Raw genomic sequence first — 27,266 nt, 5'->3', positions numbered from 1 at the left:
CCTCTTTTAAAGAAACAGTTTGAAGAGGTCCAGGACCTGCTTCAGATCCTCCTTATCCCACAAGGCTAATTCGGTTTTGTTCTTTCTCCCTGTCTTTCAGGGTTGGGGGGGCAGGGTTGCTCCCTTTTCTTTGCTTTCCCCCCAGCTTGTCTTTTTGCCTAGTATTTTCCAACCCTTGTGTGCTTAGCTTCTCCTTCCCCTTCCCCAAGAGTTTTACTCTTTCTCAGTGGGGCACTGGGCCCCAGCCTGCTTCCCTACTGGGAAAAAGTTCCAGCCCATCCTAGTAGTATGAGCTGGGTTAGGGAACATGTTGCCTCACCCTATTTACAACTAGCTCTTCCCCACAGAGCAGTTTCTTATCCCAACAGATACATTCAAGTTAGAACCTTGCCCTAGAGTCCCGGCCCAGTCACAGAACTCTGCAAACCCACAGTTCATATAAAGGCAGGTTCTTTTTGGGTGTCCCTGATGCCTACACAGATAACAGACAATACCCCAAATCCTAGCTGGAGTCCTGTTAGGTTCTCTGTGACCCTTCTGGAAAGAGTTTCTCTAACCTGCCTCCCTGAGAGCAATTACAGACTTCCCTGAGGCTGTAGCCATAAATATACCTCCTTTTTCCCAGGGCATGATTGTAACAGTGATAGAGATGAGAGCTTGCCATGAATTTGGGCAATAAACATGCAAAGGACAACACACTAATACAACTGCCCCGGAAGGGCCCCTATTTGGCGCCTCTTCCTGGTTTTATACATGCTTAGCCTGCCCCTTCCCAGCTGGGCTTCATCAATTAGCCTTTATCAGGCCCTGGCTCTCTTCCAGGTGCATCCTATCCGGTTAATGGACCCTTTTTCTCCTGGTCAAGCCTTGTGTTCAGTGGACACCCCATGACAGGGCCTAACACACACTTATTTCTATAGCACCTGCCTCCAGAGGATCAGAGAGCCATTTGGGGCCAGGTCTCCAGCTGGTATAAAAATCAGTATCTTTCCATTGACTCCTCAATCCAAAGAACAGAAGTACTTGTGGCACCTTAGGGACTAACAAATTTATTTGAGCATCAGCTTTCATGGGCTACAGCCCACTTCATTGGATGCATGCAGTGGAGAGTACAGTAGGAATATATATATATATATATATATACACACACACAGAGGACATGAAACAATAAGTGTTACCATACACACTCTAAGGAGAGTGATCAGTTAAGGTGAGCTATTACCAACAGGAGAGAGAAAAATTTTTTGTAGTGGTAATCAAAATGGTCTATTTGCAGTAGTTGACAAGAAGTTGTGAGGAACAGGGGAGGGGGAATAAACATGGGGAAATAGTTTTACTTTGTGTAATGACCCATCCACTCCCAGTCTTTATTTAAGCCTAATTTAATGGTGTCCATTTTGCAAATTAATTCCAATTCAGCAGTCTCTCGTTGGAGTCTGTTTTTGAAGTTTTTGTTGTTGTTGTTGTAATATTGTGACTTTTAGGTCTGTAATCATGTGATCAGGGAGATTGAAGTGTTCTCCCACTGGTTTTTGAATGTTACAATTCTTGATGTCTGATTTGTGTCCATTTATTCTTTTACATAGATACTGTCCAGTTTGGCCAATATACATGGCAGAAGGGCATTGCTGGCACACGATGGCATATATCACACTGGTAGATGTGCAGGTGAACGAGCCTCTGATAGTGTGGCTGATGTTATTAGGTCCTAGGATGGTGTCCCCTTAATAGATATGTGGGCAAAGTCGGCAATGGGCTTTGTTGCAAGGATAGGTTCCTGGCTTAGTGTTTTTGCTGTGTGGTCTGTGGCTGCTGGTGAGAATTTGCTTCAGGTTGGGGGGCTTAACTGATCACTCTTGTTAGAGTGTGTATGGTAACACCCATTGTTTCATGTTCTGTGTGTGTGTGTATTTTATTTTATTTTATATATATATATCTTCCTACTGTATTTTCCACTGCATGCATCTGATGAAATGGGCTGTAGCCTACGAAAGCTTATGCGCAAATAAATTTGTTAGTCTCTAAGGTGCCACAAGTACTCCTGTTCTTTTTACGGACACAGACTAACACGGCTGCTACTCTGAAACCAATCTAAAGAGTGTAGCTCTTCTCTGTTAATGGAATGTGCATTTTAGAGAGAAGAAAGGATTTTAGGAAAGGTCAGGGTTGATTTCAAGCTATTTTATTCAGGGGTCACCTGAACTCTGATGACAATGAAGCTGCACCAATTTATACAAGTTGAGGATCTGGCCCTTAAGTCACAAGCTGCATGTAATACTGCTATGTTCAGCCCCCTCTGAGTAAATTTGTACTAGTGGGTTTGGGACAGGCAGGTAATGCAGGGTGTGCCACCTCTCATTCCAGATGTAAGGGCCTCCAGGCACATATTATGCAAACTACCAGTTGCAGAGGGCGGGGTTTAGAGGTGGGAAAGAACAAATGAATCACTTGCTATTCAGGCGGGGTCCTGCTCTGTGGGAATATCCCTAAATGCTATGCTGAAATTCATCTTGAAAACTAGCCACTGAGAAAGAAACGTGGCCTTGAAGTTAACCATGTGACACATGATGAACGAGGCAAGCTGACTTAGAAAGAACTCTGGCTCAGGGCTGGTCTACACTCAGGGGCGGCTCCAGGCACCAGCACGCCAAGCGTGTGCTTGGGGCGGCATGCCGCAGGGGGTGCTCTGCCGGTCACCGCGAGGGCAGCAGGCAGGCTGCCTTTGGCAGCATGCTTGCAGAGGGTCCGCTGGTCCCGCGGCTTTGGAGGACCTCCCGCAGGCATGCCGCTGAATCCGCGGGACCGGGGACCACCCGCAGGCAAGCTGCCAAGGGCAGCCTCCCTGCCGTGCTTGGGGCAGCAAAATACCTAGAGCTGCCCCTGTCTACACAGCAAACTTACAGCAGCATAGCTACCTCTCTCAGGGTGTGAAAAATCCCCAGTCCTGAGGGGAGAAGCTATGCCTGCCTACCCCAGTGGAAGAATTCTATCCGCCTAGCTCCCACCTCTTGGAGAGGTAGATTAATGACAGTGATGGGAGGACGTTCCCGTCGCTGTTGAGTGTGTCCATCCTAAAGCTCTACAGTGGCTCTGCTGCAGTGCTGCCGCTGTAGCATTTTAAGTGTAAGGCAGAGCCTCTGACAGCTGACAAAGACAGCAGAGGGTTCTCCGCGTGGAAGGTAACTTTATCCAGCCAATGGAGTCAGCTGCAGAACTTTACAGTATGTGGCATAAAGTTCCTAGCCCACTGAGTAGAGGTATGGGGAGGGGAGAGAAAGAGGTGGGGAGAATATGTTTACGTATTTGCAGATTGGGTGGTTTTTCCTTTGTCTCTAATGAAGAACTAAATATGGAATTGGTGACGTTTAGCACACTAAACCCCACAGAGAATGAAAATTGACTTCTGATGGCAGAAGCAATACAGAATGGAGCTTGCCTTGCATTTCAGCATTAAACATGCAAAGGATGACACACTAATACAACTGCATGATGTAACCAGGAATTTGAATACAGGGAACCATCCCTTAAAAATACGCTTGGGCCTGGATTTCTCCACACACTTGTCCTTTATTTCCTTGATGCTTCATGGCATTGGCCTCTCCTTCTGCTGGGAATTCTCGCCAGCTTGTTGTTGGCTTTTTCCTACCATGAACCCTAACCTACAGGCTATTTTTATTTCCCCATCTCCCTCCCCTGCTGGGAATTCAAACCTACAAGTGATTTCCCCTCCCAAACATCAACACTATCATTTGGCCTTGGCAAGGATACAAGACATGCATTTATTTAATGGAACATGTTCATCAGATTTTGCAAACATCAAGAACACTTAGGACCACACCTCATCTAATCCAATTAAATCAGCAGCATAGTGGATGGTTACAGCACAGGGTAGAGAACTGGCAGCTCTGATTTCTATTCCCAGCTCTGCCACTTTTTTTTGTTGTTTTTAGAGTAATCTTGGGTGAGACACTTGACTTTTCCGCAATAAAACAGGAACAACATTCCTTAATCCACGAGGGGTCTCATCTGGATCTCCCTATTGATAAATTAATCTAATTAATAACATTAAATAAATTGGAGTTTCTGCAATGAAGGGAGAACATAACTAATAGAGTAAAAGGTGGACAAGCAGTGCTTGCTTATGGAGCTTGTAAGCATCCCTGTAAAGTGTACCCAAGACAAATGAACTGTGTTTTACCTCTATTCAGTGTAATTTACATTTGTACTTATGGTGAACTTTTAAATTTCCTTTTCTGCTGTCTGGAAAGAGTTGAAGCTTGATAAAGCTCTAAGAAAGGAGGAGAGAAGGAAATTAAGAGAGTGGTCATCACAAATTGTGGCAGTTTTGCGAGGTACAGCTAGGGTGACCAGATGTCCCCATTTTGGGGTCTTTTTCTTATATAGGCTCCTATAACTCCTCCACCCCTTGTTCCGATTTTTCACATTTGCTGTCTGGTCACCCTAGGTACAGCTAATAAGTCGGCTGAAAGATATTGACTACCACTGATCTGGGACTACAGCAACTACCAGAATAGCCGAATACCAAGTACTACTAAGGCTGCCAAGTTTTGTCCAGCTCCAGGTATGACATCTCATCAATGAGAAATAGTCATGTGTTTCTTCCTCAGGGTGTCCCTGTGCAGTGGGACAGAAAGGGGTAAGGATGGAGGGGAGAGCCTGAAGCTTAACTATCCGTCACGCACTGCAGGAAGTGGAGTGCTAAGCTATTTGCAAAGCCTAGCCCAGAAGGTGTGGGTGCTCAGTGCTTGAAAATCTGACCCAGAGTGCTTGAAAAGCTTGGCCATAATGTATACCTCTCAGTCTCAGGCTTGGTCTACACTACGCGTTTAAACCGATTTTAGCAGTGTTAAACCGATTTAACGCTGTACCTGTCCACACTACAAGGCCCTTTATATCGATATAAAGGGCTCTTTAAATCGGTTTCTGTACTCCTCCCCAATGAGAGGAGTAGCGCTAAAATCGGTATTACCATATCGGATTAGGGTTAGTGTGGCCGCAAATCGACGGTATTGGCCTCTGGGCGGTATCCCACAGTGCACCACTGTGACCGCTCTGGAAAGCAATCTGAACTCGGATGCAGTGGCCAGGTAAACAGGAAAAGCCCCGCGAAATTTTGATTTTCATTTCTTGTTTGCCCAGCATAGAGTTCTGATCAGCACGGGTCGCGATGCAGTCCCAAATCCAAAAAGAGCTCCAGCATGGACCTTACGGGAGATACTGGATCTGATTGCTGTATGGGGAAACAAATCTGTTCTATCAAAGCTCCGTTACAGAAGATGAAATGCCAAAGCATTTGAAAAAAAAAATCTACAGGCTACACAGTGCTGCGCGACAAGTGTAACAGAAAGCCAAAGAATCAAATGGACGTTCATGGAGGGAGGGAGGGGATACTGAGGACTCCAGCTATCCCACAGTCCACAGCAGTCTCTAAAAACTATTTGCATTCTTGGCTGAGCTCCCAATGCCTGTAGGTTCAAACACGTTGTCCGGTGTGGTGCAGGGAATAGCTCGTCAATTTACTCCCCTCCCCCATGTGAAAGAAAAGGGAAAGAAATCGTTTCTTGACTTCTTTCAATGTCACCCTATGTCTACTGAATGCTGCTGGTAGACGCAATGCTGCAGCAGTGGACGAGCAGTATCCACCCCTCTCCCCTGCCCGGTGGCAGATGGTGCAGTACGACTGGTAGTCGTCCTTGTTATCAACCCGCGAGTGCTCCTGGCTGGCTTCAGGTGAGGCTGGCCGGGGGCACCTGGGTGAAAATAGGAATGATTCTCAGTCATTCCCAGTAGATGGTACAGAATGGCTGGTAACCGTCCTCATCATAGCAACTGGGGGCTGAGCTCCATCAGCCCCCTCCCTTTCCTGTGTAAAGAAAAGATTCTGTCCTGCCTGGACTGTCATAGCAGCAGCATGCTGGGCTCCTCTCCCCGGCACCGCTTAATGTCCTACCTGGACTGTCATAGCATGTAGTGTAGACGTACCCTCAGACTCACACCACAGATCGGTTCTCTCAGACAAGGGAGGCATAAGCATTTATGTTCCTGGCAGAGCACACAAAGGGGCTTTAGAAAGTTTAGTTGATTTAACTTGCATGTTTTATATAAAATAATATATATTCCCAGCAAGACATAGTTCCCCTCAAACTGTCTGAAATGTTCAGATGTGGCTGAACCAGCTCACCCAATGGCCTTAGCTCTCTTTATACAACGAATGGGACTGTAGCTGTGTCAGCAGGTTGTGACTCTAACAGAAGTCACAATTTCAGCCATAAGTGGGGCCAAGAATCTTTTGCTTATATATCTGTGACTGAAAATGGAGCACAGACTGTTCTGAGATGTGCACAACTAATCTACCACCACTGCAGGCTAGATTCCCAGCTGAGGATCTGGCCCAGACACCTGTATAAGTGTTTAACTTTCATTTGAAAAAGAAAGTGGAAGTATCTCATTGAACTATAATTGTATTTAAAAATGTACATAGCTTTGTTAACTTGCTTTGAAACAGAAAGTGAATGTGAGAGGGCACATTTTAGAGTTTTGTGACCACAACACTTGCTACTTGCATAATCTTGAAATGGTCTCATATGCTAGAGAGTCACAAGGAAGTTGTGTAACTAGGGCTTTCTACCTGACACAATTTGCACAATAAATTGCATAATAAATTCTCAGAAGTGTTTTCTGAAGTAGGTGCCGCAGCCTTCACTGAGGAATGGCCTGTCTCTGATAAGGCTGTGTATGATGGGCTACTCTTGCAATAGGGCTATCAGGTACAGTGTTCGGAATCTGCTCCTGCAGTCGTTACTCCAGCAAAACTCCGTTGGATTCAATTCAAACTCATGTCCTTCAATTCCACTGGAGCACTGCCTCACGAAAGACTGCAAGCCTGAGCCGTTGATTTTAAAGTGATGGTATGAATATGTGGAGGAGAGGGAAAGGATGGGAGTAAGAATTCTGAATTGCTAAACCCACTTTAAAGGAAAGCTCTTGGAAATTCAAAGGCAGTGGTTTTCAGATAGTGATCCATGGACCCCTGGGGTCCGTAGACTATGCCTAAAAGGTTTGCAAAAGCTTGTCATTACCACAGAAGTGATTTTCAACCTGTGGTCTGCAGACAATGTTTAAGATTTCCAAAGGGGTCTGCACCTCCATTTGAAAATTTTTAGGGATCTGCAAATGAAAAAAGGTTGAAAACCACTTCTCAAGGAGGTTTAGATCTTATTTGGCTTTTCGAGCAATGAGAGAAGGGCATCTAGGAAAATCAAGAACAAAATGGGGGGGGTCATCTGGGGGCCAGATTTTGGCCCCCAGACTCTCAGTGGTAAGCATAAGCCCCTCTAGCATGAATAAGGTCACTGGGCCATAGATTCACAATATGCTGTAGCAGACCTGTCTTCCTCTATTAGCTTGGCCTTGCTTTGTTTGGCATTTATTTACAATTACTACTGCTTTAAGCTAGTTAAGCCACTTGAAATAGCTATTACTGGAATTCAGGAAAGCCGCTAGGAGTTTCATGCCACCTTCTCTAGGTGACAATTACTCCTCCAGTCACTCTTTGAATGAGCACTTCCTTGTTTGCAACTGACTGTTGCTGATAATGATCAAAAGGATGATGAAAGGATGAAAATAAACCTTGACATGGTTTCGAATTTCGGGGAACATGAACCTAGGTTTCAGTCTGTGCATAGCTTGCCTATTGGGTCTGACTCAGAAGGAAGGACTCCTATTGACAAGGTCCCACATAGACAGTCATCCAAGTATACAATTTGTTTGGGGAAGAAGGAAAGAATGTACCCTGAACAGCTTTTCCCTACACGCTACAGCCAGTAAGACAACGCTGGTTTCTTTACCTATTGTGCAACAGAGATGAGTGGTATATTTTAGGTCAGATGCCTGCAACTTGCTCCACACAAATGACTTGAGTAAATTAAAGCTTAATAGCATTTGCAAGAATTTGTATGTTGTTAACCCAACTCAACTGTTGATCGGATTTTGTATTATGTGGTCTTGTATCCAGAGAGTTCTATCAGATTACTTACTCAGTTCCTCAGACTGAACAAGTGTGTTACATGGGCTGCCTATGTTCTCAAGCCAAGGAAGAGCCTGGTGGTTTGCCTTATAAAGTCTGAATGGTCAGGAGGTGGTGATCTACCAGGGGCAGTGTCAGATTTGTCCAGCTACCATTGGTCTTTGGCAACCTGACAGAATTCAGCACACACAAGTACTCAGTCTCAGTTGAAACTGAAACTAGGGTAACTGGACAAAACTACACTGAAAGACAATTCGGGTGCACGGATTTACACCAGCGGAGGACCTGGAACTGAAGTTAATTGCAAAAAAGTCTAATGAAAATCAAAAGCTTTCAACAGAGCACTACCAGAGGGACACAGGACTCCTTCCTGGGTAAGCCCTTCTATGGGTCTCTTTTATAGACATCAGTAAGGATTTTGAAAGGATGGGAACAAGGCTCTGCATGGCATGATGGACCCCCAGAAGCATCACAGTGCAAGAATACCTTGCTAATCATGGAAACTGTTAAAGACATGGATTAAAGTGTAAAGTGGATGTCATGGAGAATAAGCTTGGAATGAGGAATGCACAGGTCATCAGCCTGACAGCTTCGGCTAGGCTGGGGAATCTGGAAGCCTTAATTAAAGAACAGTTATCAGCTGTCTCAAGGGAGAAAGCGGCAGATTTACATCTCTGGCCCTTCTTTGGGTATCTGAAGCAGTGAAAACATTTGCCACTCTGGAAATCCTAGCAAATTTCCCTGCCGGTTTTGTAAAGAGGAGTTTCAAGTCATCACCTAACAGAAGAGGTGGTTTGCTTTGTTTTAAACAGAAGTAACAAAAGAATCTTCTTTTGGATCACTGCCAGTCATTTAAGAAATTGACAAAAATAAAAATACAATTTAGAGAGAAGTCAGGATAAGATTAAGGGCTTTAAACTCAGATTTTTTTTTCCTATGTGTCATTTTCTCCTCTACCTCTCAAGGCAGGGTTCACACCAGGAATAATCTCTTCTACCTTCACTCAAAGGAGCAAGAGAGTGGATTGTGACTGTATAAGTCAGCAAGAAGTCCTCTTGCAACCCTGCCTGCCTTACCCAGACCTTGGATCTGGCCATGTAGGATCCACAGAGCATTGTATGCCTGGCTATTCCCTTCTGGAGCAAGTGACAGCGAAGTGCAGGGATGGATGATGTCTGGGGTCTTCACCTCCTTACTTGCTGGCCAATATGGTTAAGGCAGCCCCCGGGGAGTCAATTTTCTCTTGCAGTGCCATCCACCCCATCTAAAATTCACGAGTCAGCCGTGCAAAAATCATGAGATGGGCTTAATACTAAGGCATCTCAAACTGATCAGTGTTGGATTCTTTTTACTGGCCTTCTGGTTTCTGAGCCTTTATGTTGAGGAGTTTGAACTTTTTTCTACAGCCAGAATTAATTTTTAAAAAGTGACGCTGAGATTCTCTTATTGTCCCCAGACATCAGCAGAGGGGGCTTGAAGAAAAGACACCCAGTATCATGTTTGGAACATGTTTGCCAGAAGCGGGGAATGGGCAACAGGGGATGGATTACTTGATGAATACCTGTTCTGTTCATTCCCTCTGGGGCACCTGGCATTGGCCACTGTCAGACACTGGGCTAGATGGACCTTTGGTCTGACCCAGTATGGCCATTCTTATGTTTCTTACTCATTAAACAAACCCTGATAAAAATATACCTTTACTATAAACTTTGACCCTATAATAAAATCTTGCCAGGACAACATTGTTCTTACCACCTGTGACTGGGGCCGGTTAATTTGCTGGTTGGGGTGACTGGCAGGAATTAGGGTCCTCAGCAATCCTGCCCTTTCAGTACCACATTGTGTTCCCTTAAGCAACAATGCATTTAGCCCCAGTCTTTAGGGTAGTTTGTACAGTGTTTATATACATTAATTTGCTCTGTGATTCCATTAAAAGGCAATTAATTTCATTCTGGTAACTGCTAACGTCCCCAGCAGCCAAGCAGAGCTGCATTTATGGTTCTAAATACCAGTTATTTTCAGGAACATTTTAGGTACCAATATGCTAAACACACTTCTTTAGTCTGGCTATTGAACTACACAATGGTAAATGTACTGGAATTTGGCACTCTTCCTTTGCAGGTGATTAACAAGTCACTCATTATATTGCAGTGTGTGACTCACCTTGGCGAGGTCATCATAAAAGATAACTGGTCCTCATTTATTTCTTTTAAGGAAAACAAGTTATGTTATACTCACTTTACATCTGTTTTTATCCACCAGCTCTTTCCTTCTGTTACCTGCTTCATGGCTTGCTTTTTACCTCTTAGTATAGAGTAGCACTAGAATGGTCAATCCACATGCAGTGTAACCATGTGGTGCCTTTGAAAACAAATACCAGACCATAGAAACAGGTGGCTCACTAGAGTGAGAACTGAAGGTCTAGGCCACTGAATGCCTGAAGAAAGCAGATCTGTTAATTTCAAGTATATATGAACTTGTCATAGAATATCAGGGTTGGAAGGGACCTCAGTGGGTCATCCAGTCCAACCTCCTGCTCAAAGCAGGGCCAAATTCCTAACTAAATCATCCCAACCAGAGCTTTGGCAAGCCTGACCTTAAAAACCTCTAAGGAAGGAGATTCCACCACCTCCCTAGGTAACCCATTCCCAAAACTTCCTCCTTTTTTAGTATGTTGTCACTCCTAACATTTTCCTCATTATCTTTCTATTCTTTACTGAATATACTTTGCTCAGGACTCCATCTTTAGTAACCAAATACAATGGTTAATGAAAGATAGAATTGTATAGTGCAGGCTTTTAGTGTCACACTTATCACTCACATTAATAAGAACTGGGCAACTAACAGCTTCCACAATCATCTCATAGAGCACCCTTCAGGTCCACTGACTGTGAAACAGCCTCCCAATGCACTGGAGGAACCCTCATCAAGAGAGGCATTTCAAAGTAGACTGGACAATACACTTGAAAACTAACAAACAATATTGTACATCCAGGGGGATGGACAGCCAGCAGCTCTCTTAACGAGACATTTTTAAAGTAACCTCCAAAGTTCAATGGGGCATAAATAACTTGACTCACATTACGTACTCAAGCATTTGCAGGATGAAACATGCTGTTGCACATGCATTCTTGCCTGTGCAGGAGTCTTGCAGATTCACATGCAGAGCAGCCAGACTACATCTGGCTACACAATTGGCAAGCTCAGATGCTGTTTGCTTGGGGACAGCAAAGTTTAGAACAGTGTTGGGCAACCTGCAGCCCATCAGGGTAGTCTGCTGGCAGGCCGCCAGACAGTTTGTTTACATTTTACACGGCCACCCACAGCTCCCAGTGGCCGCAGTTCGCCATCCTCAGCCAATGGGAGCTGCAGAAAGTGGCAGCCAGCATGTCCCTGTGCTCTGCATCGCTTCCCACAAGTCCCATTGGCCGGGAATGGCAAACTGTGGCCACTGGAAGCTGCGGGCGGCCGTGCAAAAGTAAACAAAGTGTCTGGCGGCCTGCGAGCGGGTTACCCTGATGGGCTGCCCGCCACTGGTTTAGGAGCTGCCTTTAGGTCCCTTTGATAATTTGGACCACTATTTTGTCCCAAGAGGGTTGTATTTATTTTTTATTTCCAGTTTGAGACAAGAGTTTGGAAGGCGAGAATGCCTTGTGGTTGAAGCCCTGAACTGGGTATCGGGAGATCTGAGTTCAACTCGTGGCTCTACTACAGCCTTCCTGTGTAACCATCAGCAAGTTACTTGTGCTTTTGCTGGGCCAGGTACCTCATTTAAACTTCAAGCATGTGACCAGTCCTATTGACTTCAGTGGAACTCCTCACATTGTTGAAGTTAAGCACATGCTTAAATGCTTTGCTGGATTAGGGCCTTAATCTCTTGGAGACTCATATTTCCATCCGTAAAGTGGGACCAATAATACTACATCTCTCTTTTAGTTTCTCTGTCTTGGCTAGATTTCAAGTTTTTCAGGCTAGATTATCTCTAGGTTTGCACAGTCCGTACCATAGTCAGTTCCACAATTTCAATTGGAGGCACTCCCAGCATTCAAGTACTAAGAATTTCTTGTAACTATTTCACAATCTTTTTCTGTACGTAAATATTTTTTCAAAGTCAGTTTGCATAATTTGCTGGGAATGAGTTTATACTTGTGACAGCGGCACCAATTCAGGAAAGTCCTGGGCTTAAATTAATCCCTTTCAAGACAGCAAGGTGAAAGCAGTGAGCAAGTGCCAAACTGAAGAGGGATGTTCTCACTGGTCCCGATTCAGCTCCAGCTGCTCCCTTTCATTTCTCCATGGAGCAGCTCTCCTCTCCTTTTCATAGTACTCCTGATGCCCATTAAAAACTCAGCAAATATTAGTTTGGAGCAAATCGCAGGGAGTTCTGTCCATCATCACCAGGGAAGAGTGTACTGATTTCGGAATATATGGCTTGGGAAATCTGTTTTTGTCCACTTTCAGCATGTCCATCAGGGCAGAGCTCTGAGCAGTGTTTATATTTAGAGCAGTCCAATGTATTCAGACAGGAGGAGGTAGTCACTGTGGCTGAGAGTTTCACTTTGGAGACCATTTGCAAAGCTCTCTTATTACCACAGTCCCATTTAGCTATTCCAGGCTCTTTGAACATACTAATACACTGATCCCTACAGAGTGGGGAGAGGAAGACCACAGAGTTATCACGGTCTCTTGGCTAATCAATATTTAAAGGCCCAAGACTTACTGCAATGAAGACAGCTTGTCTGCATGGCCAGAAAAAAAAAGACTATTTAAACCCCTTTTAATTTTAAAACCTAGGGCCTAGGCAACACTCCAAGAGCACTGCTTCCTTCCCCACTCCATCTCCATTTCTTTTTTCCTGGGGCATTAGCAATTTAGAAGATGCTACATATTGCATGACTCCCCCTAGCCCGACACTGGCAGCCAGGGTGCTAAGAGTGAATATTGAACGAGAGGGAAAACTGCATTGCCCTTTACGCTCCACCATCGAGTGCTGGCAACACCACTATGGTTTAAGATGGGGTCACCATTTCCATTCTACTGTTGGGTGGAGAAGTGGGAGCAAAAGGTGTTAACTGAGTTATCGGGATTCACTGCAGCCCAAAACACTGCTTGGAAGTTATTGGGTTTTCAATTCCCGGGGTACATAACATACAAGACAACGCCCTTTTCACCACATCCAATCTCTTTAAGAGGAACGATCTGAGTTTTCTCAGAGAACAATTTGAAATCAAAGGTCTTCTTGGAGAGAGGCTGCCAGCTCATTGGCTTAATGGTTTAAGCCAGGGCCTGTGACCTTTGAGGGACCTTTTAGTTCCCCAGCAAGTATCACAAATCGAATACATTTGGTAGCTGTGCCTGTTGCAAAATGGTGCTCATTCTGAAGTTACCCCACTAATAAGGCATATTTGCCACTCTGAGACCCAATGAGAAAGCAGCAAGGAAAGGGAATTGACTCTCGTTCTTGAGGGAGCAGACTTTATGTGTCAGGTTCAAGGTTGTAGCGGCTGTCTAATATCTGCCTTCTCAACAAACAGGCTTTAAATAGCACACGTTTCTATCCATTCCTCCATATTCATAAAACATACACACGGGCTGTCCAAGAATTGGGAAAGGTTTCCCCCCCACGCTTTTTTTAAAAAACACATTACAGATCAGGGTCTGGAAATTCAAAGGTCGGGCCTTTTCTCTGGAATTTGCTCCACTGGGTACATGTCAGAGTTTGGACAGAGTGCAATACATCTATGTCCAGGTCTTCCATTAATTACAAGTTGGAATCCCCTCAGTCAGGGCTGGTCAGAAATGTTCCACTGAAACTTCCCCCTTTCCCAGCCACAAAAATTGGGTATTTGGCTCAATGAAATTTTTCATAGAAAGCATCTGTCTTCCTTAAAAAAAAAAAAAGAAGAAGAAAAAAAAAACACAAGATTTCATCAGAAAGCCAAAAACTACTTAACTTACAGCCTTAGTTTCATTCTTCCATAAAGCAACAATGGTAGCTAGCTAGTTCTGTGCTGGGCAATTGCTTCAACATCAAGTCTGCTCACCTCTTCTGTAGGGAAGAAATACTGTTTGCTCTTGCCATGTGAAATCCACCTGGATACTATAGTGCTGGCTGCCTTATTTTATCACCTACATTGATGATGATTATTACTAACACACACCTGGAACTTCAGGGGTGTGGCCGAGTGAGTATGTGGGGCAAGTTAGTAATATCAGAAAGATCATTCTGGACTGAAAGATAGGAGCCCTTCTCCACTCTGGAAGTCTTCGCCATTCAAAACAGTAAAATCAGGAGTGCAGAAAGTTGTAAGTGAATCACGATTAAACCTCTTTGTTAAACACTTTATTCCCCCCAACTTCAGATGCTTCCTTCCCCTTTTAAAACAAGCAATTAGCCAAACTCTTTGAGTACCAAAGCAAAAAGCCAGGGCCCAGTCTCGCAAGAAGTGGAGCACCCTGCTGGGAAACTGAGGGCAATGAGCCCCTCCCTCAGGATTAGTCCTCCAATTAGTGCTGGAAAAGAAAAGTTTTGCCATTTCCTAAATGTTCTTTAGACAATTCTCCCTCTGCAATCAGAAGCCTTTTCGGTGCAGAATGTCAAAGCTCATTGCATCCGCTGCCTGATCTAGTCTCAGGCAGTTTCAATATGCAGGCATAGTCAGGGCAACAAAAGGAGAAGGGAGAAAGATGCGGAGGGGAGGGAAATCAAAGGCTACGAGCTGTACAACTACTAAATGCAGCTCTTCATATAACTGAGCTTGAAATGATTGAGGCTTCTCTAAGTGAAGCAAGCCAGTGTAGTCCAAGAGAGAGGGTGATGTGCTAAACATCAGAAGCCCTAGGTTCTAGTCCCAGCTGTATCACTAGCCTGTTGTGTGACCGTGAACATATCGCTTCACATCGCAGGATACGTCTAAGACGCACCAAAAAAAGCACCACCGCAGCATGTCTCAGAGCCCAGGTCTTCAGGCTCACACTACAGTACTAAAAATAGCAGCACAGTTGTTCCCACTCAGGCTCTGAAAGCCAACAAGGAGGTGGTTCTCAGAGTCTGAGCAGAAGCATCGGCCCCAGTCTGTAGGTGCAGGCTTTGAGACTCACTGCCACAGGTTTTGTTTTTGTTTTTTTCAATTTTCACATCTATAAAATGGGGAGAAAGCCGGTCTCCATCCGCAGCTCTCCAAAGGAAGGTAAGTATTATAGGTGCTAGATACTACTGTAACTTCAACTCTCAAAAAGCAAGCTTTTCAAAATGTAATACATTTATAACACGATAGAATCAAGGAGAGATTAGTATGATGCCCTATATCATACCAAACGGGAGTGGAGTCCTCCCTTGCTCACTTTCATGGCTACTGCTAACTGTCACAATTGTGATGTTACAAATTGCATCAAACTGTATTTTTCCCCACCTCCATGCCAAGTTACCTATTTGCCCATTATTGCTAGTTTCCCTTGAGGTAGAACTGTGTGAAATCTATAAGATTGTTTTAGAAGCTCCTTGTTTATATTCTAAGTCTGTGGAAGTCAGAATGACGATCCATATTTTGCCCTTGGTCTTCAGGTATCAAGCAGGGTAATTTAAAATTCAAATCCGATTGTAAGGGAAGGATTTTCAAAGAGCATCTTAGAGTTTATAAATTGAAGTTGGGATTGCACTGTCCGTGCATCGTGGTCGTGGATACAGTAACATTCAAGTGCATCTATTCCTTGGAAGCACATGGTGATTATTGTCAATTCATTTACAGCCAGTTCAAATGGAGATCACGGTCACTCCTAACCACCTGTTCTACTCACTACATTTAATGTAGTTTGGTAGCTGAACATCTTTATATAGAAATTACAGGGCCTACGCTGACCATTTGCCCCTGGGTGTGTATAAAAGATGTAATCTGATGTACTGACCGCCTTTTCCATTGAAATACCTTTTTTTAAGAGTTACTTTTACCATCCTTAGGCCCCAAACGAGCCAAGCACTTTAAGCACATACTTAAAGTTAAGCATGTGCTTGAGCAGATTTAAGTAAATGCCTTGCTGGGTTTGTGCCATATTCTGTAGTTTAAAAACAAAACAACCCACAGTTGTCTTGATAGTTGACCAGAGCAGAGGTCAAGGCCCTACAGCAGAAGATATTTCTTAGCTATGTTTTTTAACATGACAAGTCTCTAAAGCAGTGGTCACCAACCGGTCAATCGCAATCAACTGATTGATCCTAGAGGATCTCCCCGTCAATTGTGATTTCCGGTGGTGCTGTGTGACTGCCGCTAAGGCAGGCTCCCTGCCTTCCCTAGCCTCATGCAGCTCCCGGACGCAGCCAGAGTGGCCCTGCGGGTGAGTGGACAATGGTCTCCCTCCACATGCTACTCCTGCCTGCAAGCACCGCCTCTGCAGCTCCCATTGGCCAGGAGAGCTGCAGGGGTGGTGCTTGCAGAGAGGGGCAGCACACAAAGCTGTGCGCCCCCTGCACCCCCAAGGGGCGCCTTGGCCCCTTCTGGGAGCAGTGTGGGGCCGGGATAGGCAGGGAGCCTGCCTTAGCCTCGCTCTGACCGCCGCCAACCAGGAGCTGCCGGAGGTAAGTGCTGCCCAGCGGGAGGCTGCACCCCAAACCTCATCCCTGACCCAACACCCCATATCCCCTCCTGCACCTCAAGCCCCACCCTGAGCCCCCTCCCAGAGCCATACACCCTCCTACACCCCAACACTCTGCCCCAGCCCGGGGTGTGGTAGATCCTGGGTTGCCCTTAGATTCAAAAACTGATCTTGGTCGAAAAAAGATTGAAGACTACTGCTCTAAAGGAATATGATTTGGCCACAAGAAAGGGAGAGAGAGACACTCATGAGACCATTGGCAGGAAATGGATCAACCCTAAGGGTGACAAATCCAGAATTCAAGAATCCAAGAGCATTTCAACCAACTACTACTTACTTGTATTTACACAGTGTATATTTGGTACACAGAAGATATGCAGGGTTACAGAGGAGAGGTACTAGCCAATGATACTTAGTATACCATTCCCCAATAGTAAAGTGTCAGTCATAGTCAATCATCAGTAGGCTGTTTTGCTTTTAAGTCTGAAGTGTCAAATAAATATCAACATCAGATTTCAAAATACTCATGAGATTATGTTCTTTATCACTTCACTCTTGGAAGGCGGGGGAAGGGAGAAATTTGCTAAGATTCAGGACTGTACAGAAATAGGTTATATCAGTGCCAATTTAAGGGTAGCCAATGTATTAAACAAAATCCACCAGTCCCTGGCATTCAATAAACCTCATATATTGGAAGGCAGAGAGGAGAAGCAGTGGAGATGGTTTCTTTTGTTTCCCTTTTAACCAAAAACTCCCATTAGAACCCTAACCAAAGAATGTGGCAAAAACATTACTAAACATAGACCAATTCAGGAAAACATCACCACTTAGAAGCATTTAAGCACGTTAACTTTAAGCACATGCTCATGGGCTTTCCTGATTGAGGCTCAAAACACATTATGTGCATGTGCTGGAAGAATATATACCTAAGACTCTGAAAGATACACAGTATATTGACAGCAACAAAGAGTCCTGTGGCACCTTATAGACTAACAGATGTATTGGAGCATGAGCTTTCGTGGGTGAATACCCACTACGTCTGACAGTACAGAATATTCTTCTGTTTGTGTCATGTAGAATGGATGATGATGATGAAGACCTTGTTGAGTGTGTTGTTCCCCAGGATTTTTTTTCTCCCCAAAGTAAACACCCGACATTTTGAACTGTAGCATATTGTACAAAGGCAACACAACAACAATACTGCTCTTCAAAGTGTTTATATAAGCTTTAAGGATAAAGTCATCTCTAGTAGAGTTGATCTAGTAGTATCTAGAAAGAAGATACTTGGACTCAGGAAAATCACCCCAAACCTCCCTTCAATTTGATGACAGAATTTTAACCAGGGGCTCCCTCCCAGATCACCACTCCAACACTTAGCTGAAATGCACGATGTATGAGTAGCTGTTCACACATTTGGAGCATTCTTAGCATTTCTAGCACGTTTTTACTTTATGTGATATATCCTGTGTTATCAACCTGATGAGAATATTGCAACGATAATAATAAACCTGATGAAATACTAGTAACAGTACAATGCCAGTATTCTTACTAGTGCACAAGAGGCTCATATCTTAATCAAGATCAGCTAATGCAAACAAATGGTCAACAAACATCACTGTTCTACAGAGGCAAGGTTATGGGAATAAACAGTGACACCGCTGCGTTTCATCCAGTTCTACACAAGTCAGCCAATATCACTACTACTTACTCTAGCGTCTTCCCATGGAACCAACCCTAAGACCAAGAGTTTCCAAAGTGACAAGTGAGTTGGGCCCCCCGCAACATCATGCCCATTAAAGGGACCCAATCTCCAGAGGATGGGTGCTCAGCACTTTTTGGAAGCCAAGCCTCATTCAGGAGTCTAAAAGTTAGCATCCAGAAATAAAGGCATGGAGGAAAATGACATCAACCTTTCACAAAAAGAGAGAAACAATGCCCGCTGCTTTCTAGCAGCAGGTTTATCAGAAAGAGGAGCTCAAGCTGTAAATCCAGATCTGGCTTTCAAACACCCCAGAGTCCGCAGTGTTCAGATTCAGGGATTTGCTTTCAGACTGTTCTTGATTTATAATGAAATAAGGACCCACACAGGCTCCTTTACCAATTAGGCAAGGAACAGCTGTTAAGTGCCTTCTATTTTCCACAAGCCCCTTCTCCTTATCCACCCCAGCGGCTCCTTCTCTGACTAATGAAGGGTTGCTATGTGGTCCCTGTTGCTTAAATCACATATAAGAACAAAATGTACCTAAGCATGTTAAATTCAGGCATGCCAAGACTAGTCAGACAAGGCACAGCTGTGCAATCACCAACTCTCAAAGTGATGAAAGAACAGGATTTGTTTTTCAAGAGCAACTTTCACACTCAAGTGGCTGAGAAACGGTGATTCAAGGCGGATTAGGCAATAGCTGATCAAGCTATGGCAACCATTGGCAGTCTTGGGTCTCAATCCTGCTAACATACATGTTTGAAGAACTAGGCCCTGGGGCATTGAAATCTGTTGTATTGAGAAATGACATGCTGTCACGGTCAAGCTGGAGGGAGATTACTAGTGCAGTTCCTCAAAGATGATCAGATCTTGGGACAGATCCTATTTAACGTTTTTGTTAATGACCTTGACACAAAAAGTGGGAGTGTGCTAATAAAGTTTGCAGATGACACAAAGCTAGGAAGTAAAGCCAGTACAGAGGAGGACCAGAATATCATGCAAGCCTGGACAACCTTGAAAACTGGGTAACAGAATGCGATGAAATTTAATAGTACAAAATGGAAAGCCATGAACTTAGAGACTAAGAACAAGATTTTTTGCTATAAGTTGGGGACTATAGTTGGAAGCGACAGACGAGGAGAAAGACTTGGGTATATTGGTCAATCACAGGACAACTATGAGTCAGTGATGTGATGCAACCATGAAAGAGGCTGCTAATGCACCAAGGACACATTAGGCTAGATACTGCCAGTAGAGACAGGGATGTGTTATTACCATTATACAATACACTGGTGATACCTCATCTGGAACACTGTGTGCAATTCTGGTCTCATATGTTTAACAAAGATAAATTCAAACTGAAACAGGTGCAGAGAAGGGCTACTAAGATGATCAGAGGAATGGAGACCCTGACTTACAAAAGGAAACTTAAGGAGCTTGTCTTGTTTAGCCTAACAAAACAAAAGCTCAGGGGAGATATGATTGCTCTCTAAAAATACATCAGAGGAGGAAGAGGAGTTATTTTAGTTAAGGGCCAGTGCTGGCACGAGAATAAATGGATATAAACTGGCCACCAAAAAAATTAAGCTCATAATTAGACAAAGGTTTCTAACCATCAGAGGAGTAAAGTACTGAATCAGCCTTCCAAGGGGAGTACTGGGGGCAAAAAAATGAACATATTTCAAGACAGAGCTTGATAAGTTTATGGAAGGGATGGTATGATGAGATTGCCTACAATGGCATATGGCATTAGTAAATGTCTCTAATGGCCAGAGATGGGGCACTAGATGGAGAGGGCTCTGTGTTAATATAGAGAATTCTATCCCAGCTATCTGGTCCGGTTGTCTGGCCCACATGCTCAGGGTCTCTAACTGATCACCATGTTTGTGGCTGGGAAGGAATTTGCCCCCAGGTCAGATTGGCAGAGACTCAGGGAGTGGGTGGTTCACCTTCCTCTGGGCACAAGTCGCTGATCTGAACTAGAGTAAAATGATGGATTTTCTGTAACTTGAGGTCTTTAAATTAAGGTAAGAGAACTTAACTAACATAGCCAGAGGTTATGGGCCTATTACAGGAGTGGGTGGGTGAAGTTCTATGGCCTGAAATGTACAGGAGCTCAGCCTAAATGATCATGGTGGTCCCTTCTGGCCCTGAAGTCTATGGGTATGTCTGCAAAGCAATAAACACCCATGGCTGGCCTGTTTCAACTGACTCGGGCTCAGCACTGTAAAACTGGAGTGTAGAGGTTTGGGCTCAGGCCAGAGATCTGGGACCCCACTAAAGAGAAGCAGGTTATAAAACCTATTGAAGAGAAAAAAAATCTTTAAGCACCTTACAGACAGAGAACTATTATATGTTGGATTTACAACATATTGTGAATTTAACAGTGGCAAAAAAATGTCCTATTGGAGCTCTAGTTACTAAATCCTCATTTTTATTCTAAAAAAAGCCCCCTATTTAAAGTGCATCTCAACAGTCTGCAGTATTCCTAATACTGAACGTTATTCTGCTAACAGCCGAGCCAATTCAACTCATTCTGCTATTAAACAGGTCAAAAGGACTGGCAACAATATAAAATAATATCTTCCAACCCAGTACAAAAGAACATTATTTTGTTATTTGTCTAATCCTCATGTCAGTGTAATATGTGGTGCTACCAGGTCTTAGGTATCTTCACCATCTTAACTTACAGTTTTCTGTAACATTAACAATAAGCATCAGCCTTCTGAATGATCAATATTTCCAAAATTCTTCCAACACGTAAGGCCTCATTCTGCCTTTTCTTGCGCCCTCAGATTTCGCTGTTGAAGCCAAGGCACACAGATACCATGATGATGAGCACTGTATAAAGTGACTGATGGAGACAGACAGCGAAGAAGGCAGAACTGGGCACTAAATATGCTTACCAGGTGCATCGATCCATGCCTTTTAAGCAAGTCACACCTCAATGCATAATTTTTCATTGCTTCAGACCTTTGCTCCACATACACATGCTACTGTGGTGGCCCAATCTTTGGTTGGCATAAATATCAATGTGGAAAAACTTTATTATTTTTTTAAAATGGCATTTATTAATGTCAGTTTATAGTCCAATTCTGCAAATTCCTGCTCAGGCAAACAGTCAGTGGGAATACAGAGGCCACTAAAACCTGCTTGCATGAAAAAAAGTCTGCAGGATTCTTGGTTTTATTCAAACCATGTTCAATATTTAACTGCACACCCTACTTTAATTCCATGGAAGTGTCGAACAGACCCCTATTACTTGAGAGAAAAGGAAACCAGAAGAAAGAAAGAAAAGAAAGAAAGATGACAACCTCATGATGAAGACTCAGCACAGTGTAAGTTTACTTGACTGCTTATTAATAGGCATATTTTCTGTGTATTGTGTTCTCTTTCTCATCAGCACGTTTACAAAAACCAAAATTTCAGTTGAATCAAACACAGTGATCTGTTTCATAAGCATTTCTTTTAGTTTTTCCTATTTTGTTTTTAGGCATGAACTGTTATATCAACCTGGCTTTGAATGGCTGGCTGCTTCTGGCTTAGAACATTTTTAATAGCTATTTCTCACTATTTCAGACATGTAGAGAAATGAACAATGTTTCCTCCACCCAGACACACACATTTACAAAGCTGCAGCCACGCGGCCTTTTCCTAATTTTGTAAATTGTGTGAGCCTTATGAAATTACTCCTCACTGACATGTTTTGTGTTCTGGCAGCAAATTTACTATTGATTTCTGATTCAGACACTGTGGAATGATTGAAACTCCTCAGCAGATCAGCTGAATAACCTTCTAAGTGCTAGATGAGGTTAGTTTAGAAGATCTATTCCTCAACAAATTAGGGACCCAATTTTTGTTCGACTTGAATAATTGAAATGAAAGTGCCATAACAGGCCTCTCCCATTTAAATTATTCAGCGTCTGGTATTCTTTGGATTTTGTGCATAGCCAGGAAATGTCTGCTATGCCCAGGAAATGCGTGCCATGTACAGTGGGGAGAAAAGCATTAGAAAATGAAGTTTGGGCCCAAATGAACTGATGACATCTATTCTTTACAGCTAGGTATTGAGAAAAATTTGATCCCTAATGCTAAGGGCTACTTCTGAGCCAGACCAGCAGTTCACCCTAGGTCTTGCCGGCCTTGGAGCGTCAGTCACGCAGGGTCAAATGTTCACATAGATTAACTGTTCTTGAATAATTTAACTAATGCAGTAGATACAAGTAGGCTTTTCTCCTACCCAGTATGTGTCTCTTAATTTTGGGAGCTCTGGACAGATTATCTTCACTTTGGTATGTGAAGATTCACAGTGTGCCCTTTGTTTTCTCGTACACTCTCCTTCCCCACCAGTTAACATTGGCACCAACCATTCTTCAGGGGTTTAAAGTGGCAGCATGAAGAGACTCAACATCTAGATACTGTTCAGGCAGATCTACCATTAATCCAAGCCAACAGATCCTGTGGCTGACCAAATTAATGGAGGCAGGGGGTTTGGTTGCATTTTTTTTTTCTTAATCTGGGGACAGGAGCACAATGCCATGGAAAGCGTGCATAGCAAGAAGCAAAATGAATGCAGTTTCAATAGAGGATTTCATATCTCCATTTCTGGAATCATTTTTTTTTTTAAATGGAAACTCAGTCCTGCTCAGAGGCTAAAAGAATATCAGTTATTTTGGACAGAATATATCTTGCACAAGAGCTGCCATTCAAAAAAAAAAAACAAACCACACACACAAACAAAAATATGACAACATAACTGTAAAACACTCAGGTCCTTAAGTGTTATGGAAATTCTTAAAATAAGTGTTATGATGACATTAAACTGCTGATGTTCCTTGAGAACAAATGAACAAAACAGTTATGTAGGGGCTGATTCTTCTCTCAAATTATATTTGCTTTACATTGGTGTTATGGCCAATCACATTTCTCCCGATATTCACCAGCATAAGTGAGAGGTGAATTAGACCTAAATGTTTATTTTTAAAATATAGGGTCCTGATATTCCAATCTTGTCCACACCTTGTACTGCTGAGCAATCGTTTACAGTTACACTCTTATTCAGCAAGAAAGTGAGGCAAATGAATTAAATGGGAATCTTGTTTCCACTGAAGCAAACAATATTTCTAACACTACACTCTTGAAAGTCTTCAGTGGATGCTGCTTTTAATTTTATTTTTGAAAAAGTCAGTGCCGACAGTGAAATAAGCTGTCTTGCTGTAATAAAGCAGGAATGAGCTTTCAGACTGGAATTTCAATACCATGTTAGTTACAATTCCTTTAAGTGACTAATAGCTGAAATCAACAATATATTCTTAGAACCAAAAGGATGGAAGAAAATAAAAGTTACAGAAACAGGAGGAAAAACCATCAGGTCACAAAGAAAGTGATGGCTGCCATATTTGGTGAACTATACATCTAAATGGTACCCTTTAAATAAAAATAAGAGCTTTATCTTTAAAAAAAAGGGGGGTAGCTAATGAAAACAGATGAGGACACACGCACACACTCTCCCAGGGTTTAGCATCAGTGTGTAACAATGTGCTGTGCCACAAGGTGTGACCCTACACACTCCAATGCCCACCCACCACATCTATGTTAGCAGCCAACATTGATTCCGTTCCAGTGATAACTCGTGTATATAAAAATACAAATACACACACACACACACACAGGTGTGTATGCAAGCATTTATTTAATCAAGCTCCATAAGACACTGCACTGCCTGCTAAGAGTGGCAAGGAAAGGTGCATCCCATTCTCCTGGGGGCAATGGAGGTGAGGAGGGAAATCATTAAGGGCTCATTATCTTCCAATTTCACAACAATAACGTCAAAATGGACTCTATTTCTCCCCTCCCCACACACCGCCGATACAGGGGAGAGGCAGCAGCTGAGCCAGGCCCCACGGAAGAGCACGCAGATCAGCAGGGTAACTGCTGCTGTAAGAATTACCACATCTCTGAGGACAAAAAGAAATGAAAAGCCACAACCTCCCTGGCCAGGGTTTGTTTGCGTCTGGCTGTGTGTGTGTGCGCGCTTTAATTCAAGCCAATGTCTCCGTCACCTGGTTGAACCCAGATGAAAGGAAATGTCCCACTTCTCCCAGGTGGAGCAGAGCCACAGAGCCAGCCCAGCCCAGCCCACACGGCGGAGACCCAGCAGAGAGCATGGCAGGGGGGAGACACAGGCATGTTCCCATCTCCCTCCAGCCGCTCCAGGCTCGCTACCTTGCAGCAGCAGGTTCGCTTCGTGCCAGATGCTGGCCGAATAGCAACGGGGGAAAGGAAACACTGGCCGGGCAAGCCTGGACTTACCCCCTCCCATGCACAAAACAAACACCGACCAACCAGACGGGGTGAGTGAGCTACATCCCACCCCCATCGAAAGCTACGTGATGAACACACACAGCGCTGGGGGGCAACCGCACACGTCTCGGGCAATAGGGACTCGCAGCTCACCCTGGGCTAGTTATTCCGTGCACGGCGGGGAGGGGGGGGGACAGGTTGTAGTTATGCAGATTTATTTATTTTCCCCTAGATCTCCAGAAAGAATCACACACACACACCCACTGGGGATCTCTCTCTCTCACACACACACACACACACACACACACACACACACACACACACGCGGGCGCGCGCGCCCAGAGCTGCGCCTGAATCACGCTTGCAAAGCCGAATAAATGCCACCCGCTTGCATAAAATAGCCAATTTATCGCATGCCAAGCCATAAAGCGCGCGCGGGGGGCGAGACACGGGCGGGGGGGTGTTGGAGTAGGAGTAGGGGTTGGGTTTTTTTGCTCACCCTCAGGGCTGAGAGATCTATCTCATCCAGGCTCCGAGCCGGAGAATCACTCGCCATGTTTACTTCTTTGCCGGTGAAATTGACCAAAAATATAAATGAAACGCTGCGATCTTCCGCGTGGATCCCCACCTGGGTCTATTGCACTCCTCTCCTAATGCGGGGGGTCGGGATGCGAGACACCCCCTCGGCACGCCAAGCAAAAAGACAACACAACCAAACAAAAAACAACAACAAAACAAAAATCCCTCAGCAAACGGTGCCTGCCTGGGCAAATCTTCCTTTGCAATCCTTTTGGTAGGGAGGGTGAGGCCAGTGCAAAGCTAAGGGTGATGCTGGGGAGTGGGTGTATTTAAATAGGACATGCTTTCTGCTTTTCTGTGGATGGCGGCTGCATTGGCTGCTCTTATAATGAGACTCACCAACTCCTCCAGTCGGATGGAGAGAGAGCCACACAAGTGTCTATCACGGCTTCCTGGGCGGAGTGAGAGGCACAAAGTGGGTGTTGCCTTCTCTCAGGAGAGAGGCAGTATTTCCATGCCATGTGTTTTGCACTATTATCCTTCAGGGAAAAGGAGTGAAGGTAAAAACTGCCTGGACCTGGACTCTGCTGACTTGTGGACTTATAACCTTCAAACTGGACCATCAAAACAAAGAACAATTGTAATAGATCCTGTCACTTCAAAAGAAAAAAAACCACTCACCCTCACAAACACACACCCACATCCTTCCTACAGTTGGAGCACCACTAAAATCCGGATCTGGCACTTAGCTCCGTCTGGATCTTGGCAAATTTTGGCCCATTGTACTATCTAAATTGAAAAGAAGTGCAGCTGCTCCTGCTTTAAGAGGAAAATCTGGACCTTGATATAACCCAGCCCAGTAGTACTGGGAAAACACATGCAGGGTACCTGGGTTCTGCTGCAGTCAGTCAGTTTTGAGCACTACTTCCCCAAGTTTTACTGTCTAAATAGAGGGGTAAAAAATGTAGAGACTCCAAAAAAAATCCAGGCCCAGTTGCAAACTGATGCAGCAGCTCTGCAAAAATGTGTATGTGGCACATGGATCCCACTAGATTCTGATCTATTTAAATTCCAAATCCAGGAATTCTACCAGCCATATAGAGAATGGTAGCTCCCCAAATTCCACTTCAAAAATCCAGACCCATCTCTGCAGAAAAGCACCACAAATATTTAGCAGCTGGATCCTTCCATTTTTTGCCAACCCCCCTAATTATACCATTAAAATAGACAACACATGATGCCATTCCTTCTTTACCAAGATAATTCAGAATTTCACACATCCTGGTGCAAGAGCAGCCACATATGTATATTAGGTTTATACAATTTGGGGGCTGGGGCCAAAAATTGCCAAGATTCAGATGCATGAATCCAGGTTTTTGGCAGCACTCATATTCCAGGATGAATTAGGGCCTGGAATTGTTAGGTGGAGAAGGAGTGTCTACACTTAATTCTCTATCTATGCCATTCAATATGGGGTTGAGACCTAAAAATTGTCTTGAACCAATAGGATCCAGATATCTGATCTATTGTTTTTTGCACTGCTCTTGCTCTGAGATGTCAACAACTGGAACTTTTTGGTTCCATAGAAGCAGCAAGACTGGTTCTCTACTTTGAGTGCAGTAGAATCTAGCAGAATCCAATTGGATCCAGGAAGATCCAGCTTTTACCTTTTTCCTTATTTTGTTATTCTCAACCACCCCCAAACCTGGTACATTCCATGTATTTGTTGCCTCAGGAAGGATAATATGGAGGATGCGCTGGGGAGATTGTCAAATTTCACAGGTTTGTGTGGGGATCTTACAAAATGCAGATCTGTGAAGTGGCAACACAGCCACGCAGTAGCTTGTGTACAGAAGAGCAGCTGGATGTTAATTGTGCTTCCTGGATTAAGATACTCTTTGCACTTCTTTTTAATAGCAAACAATCATGCAATTGACAGAAAGGCTTGATGCCTGCAGCTAGTGCATAAAGGGTTTTGTAGTCTGAGGTTCAGCACACTTATTACCTGAGGTAATTTGGGAAGCAGAGGTAGCCAGTGGGCTAGCCAGGCAAAACGGAGCCTAGCTACTGAAATTTCCCCATAAGCAATAGGATATCATAAGTCAG

The 27,266-nt window shown here is 44.0% G+C and overlaps 1 protein-coding gene across 1 annotated transcript in view; it reads right to left on the bottom strand.

The window, feature by feature from the left end:
• The window catches only part of TNIK (TRAF2 and NCK interacting kinase), a 304,472-nt gene extending 278,870 nt beyond the window's left edge, over positions 1–25,602 (bottom strand). Inside the window, 1 exon segment of the mRNA XM_030575025.1 lies at positions 25,141–25,602. Within this exon segment, the coding sequence (XP_030430885.1) occupies positions 25,141–25,197 (57 nt within the window). The 5' untranslated portion in view covers positions 25,198–25,602.
• Positions 25,603–27,266: the final 1,664 nt, after the last annotated feature.

This window comes from Gopherus evgoodei, chromosome 9, assembly GCF_007399415.2.
Source record: "Gopherus evgoodei ecotype Sinaloan lineage chromosome 9, rGopEvg1_v1.p, whole genome shotgun sequence".
NCBI classification, from domain to species: Eukaryota; Metazoa; Chordata; order Testudines; family Testudinidae; genus Gopherus; species Gopherus evgoodei.
Note: the sequence above shows the minus strand (reverse complement) of the source record. Positions and strands in the feature narration are given on the sequence as shown.